This window comes from Montipora foliosa, chromosome 10, assembly GCF_036669935.1.
Source record: "Montipora foliosa isolate CH-2021 chromosome 10, ASM3666993v2, whole genome shotgun sequence".
NCBI lineage: Eukaryota > Metazoa > Cnidaria > Anthozoa > Scleractinia > Acroporidae > Montipora > Montipora foliosa.
In genome coordinates this window covers 30,876,234-30,883,733 of record NC_090878.1, presented here as the reverse complement: position 1 = coordinate 30,883,733, position 7,500 = coordinate 30,876,234, and the positions used below count along the sequence as shown (strand labels likewise).

Below are 7,500 nucleotides of genomic sequence, written 5' to 3'. Positions count from 1 at the left end.
AAAACGATAAGAATCAATGGTTGCAGATTGATCTGCGAACTTTTTACTATGAAGTGAGAGCTGTAGCTTCACAAGGAAGAAATCAAGACAACCAGTGGGTTACAAAGTACAAACTGCAATACAGTAACGATGGAGTTAACTTCCGATACTACAAGGAACAAGGACAGACCGTTGACAAGGTAACATGTGACGATAGGCAATTCGTCATGACCTGCTTTGAAGACATCCACAGTTGCGGTTTTCTTTAATCAAGCTCTATAGTTCGTCTACAAGACAGGCGGACAAGTTTGACAGTGGAAACAATCTATCTTTGCCCTTTTCTATCAATTTCAGAACTAGTTCTTTGAATAAAAAAAATTATTAAGGTCCCTGGCGTTCTTACCGTGCCGGGTGGATGTTTCCGTTGCCCATTTAAACATTTCTACTAAAGACATTTTCCTTCATGTTTCAAATCACCCAGTCAAACGTTTACTTATTATTGATTGGATGTCGTGTGTGCATTATCATCAAACGTTTACTCAATATTGATTGGATGTCATGTGTACATTATCATCACGCGGTGGACTTTCTTGCTTGTATCCCTCATTGGTTGTGCTGTGGATCATGAACTCCTTAGCCAATAAACAAAAATTGTCGGTCTTCGCATCACCAATTGTCTTCTCTTTTCCGTTTAGGAATTTACTGCAAACAGCGATCAAGATTCAATCATCTACCACAAATTAAACCCACCAATCCAAGCGCGTTACATCCGATTCCGACCGGTCACTTGGCACAGCCACATATCAATGAGAGTGGAAGTCTATGGCTGCAAACAAGGTAATCATGATATAATGTTTTTTCACTTTTTCCATCCAGTCTACAATAAACCAAATTAAAAGATGAATTAATCCGAACTTAAGTGGAATTACATGTATCCCTCAAAAATTGTTTAAGGGTCACATCGAAAAAAGAAAAAAGGCAGTTATCTAGAAAACTGAACACTTTGGTGTTAGAAAAGGTAATGGTGAATGTTTATTTGCGAAGATTAGCTAAAGATGAGCGTTGTCCCACCACTTGACATCCATGGTGTCGTCATTTAAAATACTGTTTTTAGCCGCTGTGATTCCCCGTTATGCTTTCCCGTATACCCTGAACCTGATTTTTGATCATCTTTTTAAATGGCCTTAGTGCAGGCGAAGTTAATGGCAAAACCTCCAAAGTAAAAGTTAAAATAAAGTAGATTACGAACAAGGTTGAGGTGGCGAAACGTTTTTAAATACTACTATATCGCTTCTCTTTTATTTGCGAAATGAAATAAGCTATATGGCCAGCTATCTAAGCAGTAACCCTAGTTCAAAAGTCTTAACTTTTAAGATGAGAAAAAGCACGTGGGTAGCAACCTCGTGCAACTTCGGTTAAGGTTAAGGCGCTTGGATTTCAGGCGTAGTCTGCCTAGAGGTAAGAGGTAAGTGAGTTACACAGACACTCAGCTGCAATTGCCAGAGTGCCCTAGCTGTGCAAATTAGTGTGATGACATCAATGAGTGCCTCTTCAGAGTGACATCTAAATCCCGTAGCCTTACAGGGTAGACAATTTTGTTTGAATCGACTACTAAAGCAGATTCCTGATTGGCAAGGAGTTAAATTATGTAAGGTGGCAATCAGTGGTTCCAGATTTTATTGCCAGTATATTCGAGACTAAGAGTGACACTCGTTGCGTCCCAAGGTAGACATGATCACCCGCGGTGGGTAACAATGTACAAGCTTCAGCACTTTGCCGATGATAACACATTCTTCTACTAATGTGTCTTTATTGTTATCTTATGTTACATTCAGATATAATGATAATAGTGCGCTGTTTACGTAAGCATGCCTCTAAACAAGCTTAATATATAAATAGAAATAAATAAAAAAATCAAACGCAAAAAGTACACTATTTAGAAAGCTACATTATACTTAATGCCCAAACAGTACCGACAGCCCATGAATACAGGCATTTGCATGTTTGCTGATTTCTCTTCTTCTTTTAGGCCCTTGTGCAAGTCTGAATAAGGTTTAAAAGCCAGAGTTTGCGTCATTAGCATGCTGTTGCATAAAGAACTGATCTTAGGAACGTAGGACACATTCCGCTCGGGGAAATTCCCCTCTCTATAACTAAAAATTTTGAGGCTCAAAGTTCCTAATGCAATGTTTCTTTTAAATGGGTGTCTACAACAACAAAAACCGACAAGACCAATTCCAAGCAAAACCAAGCCTATCTGCTCATTTATAGCATGTTAAGATGACATTAAAGGTGGCACTTGGGCAAACAATGTTCATTTGATCAGTAGGAAAAAGCTTTAAGGAAAAATAGGAAAACTGTTCGCTCTTTAAGTCATTTTGATTTTAGTTGGAACTGGCGGCTTTAATTCAGTTTATTTCCATGATCTAAATATTTTCAAAATAAAATAATCTCCTCTTTTGCTTAGTTGCTGTAAAGAGAGAGAAGTTAATTCCATTTAATGAACAATGTAAGTTTTCCACTATTCGTGTGCTGTCTATGTGTTGATACATATTATTTTTAAAGCTAGTGGCATTCTTATTCTAAGGTTGTTGCGAAGTGGCTCTGTTATTGTTAACGAATGTGGACATGCAAAGAGGGCTTCTCACCGCAACATTTTATTTCAATTTAAAAACCAGAATGTCAACAACCTCTTGGCATGGAATTTGGTGCAATCAAAGACGCGCAAATACAAGCGTCTTCTGAGTGGGATCTAAATCACGCCGCCATCCAGGGAAGACTTAACTTCCAAAAGTCAGCAATAAAGCGAGGTGCCTGGTCTGCAAAGAAAAACGATAAGAACCAATGGTTGCAGATTGATCTGCGAACTTTTTACTATGAAGTGAGAGCTGTAGCTTCACAAGGAAGAAATCAAGACAACCAGTGGGTTACAAAGTACAAACTGCAATACAGTAACGGTGGAGTTAACTTCCGATACTACAAGGAACTAGGACAGACCGTTGACAAGGTAACATGTGACGATAGGCAATTCGTCATGACCTGCTTTGAAGAAATCCACAGTTGCGGTTTTTTTTAATCAAGCTCTATAGTTCGTCTACAAGACAGGCGGACAAGTTTGACAGGGGAAACAATCTATCTTTGCCCTTTTCTATCAATTTCAGAACTAGTTCTTTGAATAAAAAAAATTATTAAGGTCCCTGGCGTTCTTACCGTGCCGGGTGGATGTTTCCGTTTCCCATTTAAACTTTTGTACTAAAGACATTTTCCTTCATTTTTCAAATCTCTCAGTCAAACGTTTACTTATTATTGATTGGATGTCGTGTGTGCATTATCATCACGCGGTGGACTTTCTTGCTTGTATCCCTTATTGGTTGTGCTGTGGATCATGAACTCTTTAGCCAATAAACAAAAATTGTCGGTCTTCGGATCACCAATTGTCTTCTTTTTTTCCTTTAGGAATTTACTGCAAACAGCGATCAAGATTCAATCATCTACCACAAATTAAACCCACCAATCCAAGCGCGTTACATCCGATTCCGACCGGTCACTTGGCACAGCCACATATCAATGAGAGTGGAAGTCTATGGCTGCAAACAAGGTAATCATGATATTTTTCACTTTTTTCATCCAGTCCACAATAAACCAAATTAAAAGATGAATTAATCCGAACATAAGTGGAATTATCCCTCAAAAATTGCAGCTACATATCAATGAGAGTGGAAGTCTATGGCTGCAAACAAGGTAATCATGATATAATTTTTTTTTACTTTTTCCATCCAGTCTACAATAAGCTAAATTAATAGATGAATGAATCCGAACTTAAGTGGAATTATCCCTCAAAAATTGTTTAAGGGTCATTTTGTAAAAAGAGAAGAAATGTTCGAATTCAGCATAAAGATCACAATCTCCTAACTCTTGAGGTTGACCACTGTTTCTGCAAGGTCAAAAATTTTTTCTCCTAGACGAGTCTTTTTATCACCAGGTAATTTCATCATCTTGGAAATAGCAGCTGCTTTATTATTTATCAGGGTCAAAAATTTTTGCCGATTTTAACGCTCATTTTGTTGAAACTCAAGCACGCTTCCAACCACCGGTAACCAAGGCTCACTGTGTAGAGAACATATAAGGCGAAGTTTAGGTCTGAAAATTTGCTAGAAAATCGAAATAAAAATCGATAAAACTTACCATGTGGTGAGTTGTTGTTGTCTTTAATACGTACACGAAGTTTCGGGGAAAATGGTCCCCGTCACCTTCCTTCATAATATAGTGACAAGGTAGGAGACCGAAGCCAGCTTATGGACTCCGATCGACCCAAAACAAGCACGATTTTTTTCGCGAAAATCGAATCCAGTCGCTAAATAAACACGCCAGGCTCGTGGAACATGAATTTCTCTACACCATGAATCCACTGAAGCATCTCCAGGTAGCAACGCGAAGCGTAAAACTTGTAAGTTAACCTGCTAAAATGGCGGCCAGAAAGCGTTGTACTCGCGAAGTGTCCAATTCAAAATGGCACTGAACTCTAGACGCCTGGTGACGAGTTTAATAAGTTCTGGAGGGAGGGGAGTCCCATATTGCTAAAAACAAAACTCACTGAACAATCTGGGACTCTCCTCCCTCCAGGGGGACTTATTATACTCGTCACCAGGCGTTTTGAATTGGACACTTCGCGAGTACAACGCTTTCTGGCCGCCATTTTAGCAGGTTAACGTACAAGTTTTACGGAGCCTGGTGGCTTCGCGTTGCTACCTGGAGATGCTTCAGTGGATTCATGGTTTAGAGAATTCCTGTTCCACGAGCCTGGCGTGTTTATTTAGCGACTGGATTCGATTTTCGCGAAAAAAAATCGCGCTTGTTTTGGGTCGATCGGAGTCCATAAGCTGGCTTCGGTCTCCTACCTTGTCACTACACTATGAAGGAAGGTGAACGGGGACCATTTTTCCCGAAACTTCGTGTACGTATTAAAGACAACAACAGCTCACCACATGGTAAGTTTTATCGATTTTTATTTCCATTTTCTAGCAAATTTTCAGACCTAAACTTCGCCTCATATGTTCTGTATATTTACCTACACACAGTGAGCCTGGGTTACCTGTGTTCCAACAGACCTGTTTATGTTCGTGACAAATTTGCACTGAAGTTAAGCGCTCTCGAGTGGGGTTAGTATCTGGATGGGTGACCTCAAAATGTACGACTTGCCGTGCCACAAACATAGGACCGAAAATTCTATTTTAACGCTCAAAGATGCGAACTAAGCAAGGTACACATTTTGTTAGCCTGCTTTATACAAAACATATATTGATGAAAAAGTAAATAAATATTGATATACATTCTTTAGGAAGAGCAGAAGCAAGTTTTCAGGAAGTGTCGATCGAGAATGAAATATAATTTTTCTCTTTACTCTTAAAGCTTGCCGTTCTCAAAGAAAAAGCAACTGTCCACTTTATCAAATACTTTCAGGTGTGACGTTTAATACTGTGTCAATCATCGCAGGCGGGAAGTATTCCATGCAAATTAAATGTTTGCTCTCATCGTAATAACAGAACTCGCTCTCAGAATGCCAAAAAGCTGGGAAAAGTGTCGGTGTTCTATTCGCCGCAAGGGAGTTTGGAAATACTGAAGTACTGAAATACTTAGATGGATAACCGTTGGACTCCAGAGCTGCATGAACATAATTAAGTTACCGCTTTTATCCTTCGGAGGAATTGGGTAGATTTAGGGATCTGTGCAGGAGAGTTGATGCTGTGCTGACCTTGTGTCGACTGTCGTGATGGGAATTAAAAGCTAAGTATCTGTCTGTATGGGTGGGCTTTCTGTAAACATCATAAGTTCATCAAAAACATACAGGCTAAAAAAACTCGATCCTCAACAACAAATGTATCCCCAGAGGGACTTGTTGCAATGTTTTTCAAGATGGTTGAACCAACTGAGTCACGGAAGTCTTTCGCTTCTCTTCCTTACATCAAAGGAGTAACTGAACCTTTGACACGTGTCCTCAGAAAACACGATGTCACAGTTGTAAACAAACCATTTACCACTCTACAACAACAGTTCCCAGCTCCGAAATTCCGACTTTCGATGGAATCGCAGACCAACGTCGTGTATAAAGTTCCCTGTACAAGTTGTTCGTGGTGTTATATTGGGAAAACCGGCAGAGCTTTTAATACCCGAAAAAAAGAACATTCGAGAAACACCAAAACTGCGGCCAAAGGTTCTAGAATTGCCAATCACGCCTGGTCCAACAACCACGCCATTGATTTTGAAAACGCGCCAATTATTGACAAAGGCACGTTTAGAACCAGAAAAACATTAGAAGCGTGGCATACCAGAGTGACACCTAACGCAGATAAAAATTCTTGCCCGTTACCTGGGCAATACAACGTTCTTTTTAACAAACATTCATAACCATTTACATTTTTATTATTTCGCAATTCACGCTTTTTATTCAAACTTTCTTATTGCTTTCTTATCATTCATTTTACCCATCGAAGACTGCAGTTCAGGCAGTCGAAAGCTCGTAGTCTTCAATCATTTTAGCCAGAGATCGTTTTTTTCTTTAATTTCAACTGTTTCATCCTGGCTGCGGCCCTTCAATATTTTTAAATAATAATTATTGCACTGAAAGTATTGATCCCATAGCCTGTACGGTTGTCTTCGAAGAATTAACTACATTTGGTTTTTCTTAATTTTGAAAATAAATAGCCCGGTTTCATTATAGTGGAATTAAGGATGGTTCCATGGAAAACTATAATTCTTGTGCACCGTACACTTTCTCGCTTCGATCGATCATTGTTTCTAGTTTTTCCAAAATGTCGTTGTGACCACTGTTCCATTATGATTTCTTTCCTTTGGTCTTTTGCTACAAGATACATGTGTTTCGCACTGCAACGGAATAAATCTTCCGAGGCATTTTGATGAAAAAATCGGGAAAATAGTTTAACTTCAAAAAGATATAATCAGCAGGTGACAAAATGATTGCGTGATGCACAGAACAAATACGCAATAACAATAGGTGGCACCTTCCTTAAGACGTGGTACTACGGCATCCCACGTAATAAAACAGATTATGGACAAAGTCCAGGTGGCAAAACGTTTTTAAATACTACTATATCGTTTATCTTTTACCTACGACAAACGGCCAATAAGCCTACGGCGGCTTTTGCATTTTTTGGTGATTTCTCTTCTTGCTTTAGGTCTTTTTATAAGTCTAAACAAGGTTTCAAGGCCAGAGTTGACGAGTTGACGTCATTGAACTGCGAAAATTGAAATACATGAGAATTGCGTTGAAGTTTGGATTTATTTCAGGCTTTCTTCGCAAGTATTTAAGTTTCTGCTCAACCGCGATGATATCTAACTCTGATGTATTTTTAGTATGTGTGGTGGGCGGTTGACGAAAATAACGAAAAGGGTATGCGTGTAAATCAAAGTGCATCAGTGTGTAAGGCGTCTTCAAGTGTGTCTGAACATTTGAAATCCCACCGCCTTACGTGTATGACCTTTCCCAAGAAAAATGACTCATTT

The 7,500-nt window shown here is 39.2% G+C and overlaps 1 protein-coding gene across 5 annotated transcripts in view; it reads left to right on the top strand.

The window, feature by feature from the left end:
- The window catches only part of LOC137973206 (uncharacterized), a 61,886-nt gene that overhangs the window by 53,492 nt on the left and 894 nt on the right, over positions 1 to 7,500 (top strand). For all 5 annotated transcript variants that reach the window (XM_068819977.1, XM_068819979.1, XM_068819980.1 and 2 more), the window contains 4 exons: positions 1 to 179; positions 675 to 816; positions 2,658 to 2,986; positions 3,436 to 3,577. The exon at positions 1 to 179 is cut by the window's left edge and continues 150 nt beyond it. In XM_068819977.1, the coding sequence (XP_068676078.1) occupies positions 1 to 179; positions 675 to 816; positions 2,658 to 2,986; positions 3,436 to 3,577 (792 nt within the window). The remainder of the gene's footprint in view (positions 180 to 674; positions 817 to 2,657; positions 2,987 to 3,435; positions 3,578 to 7,500) is intronic.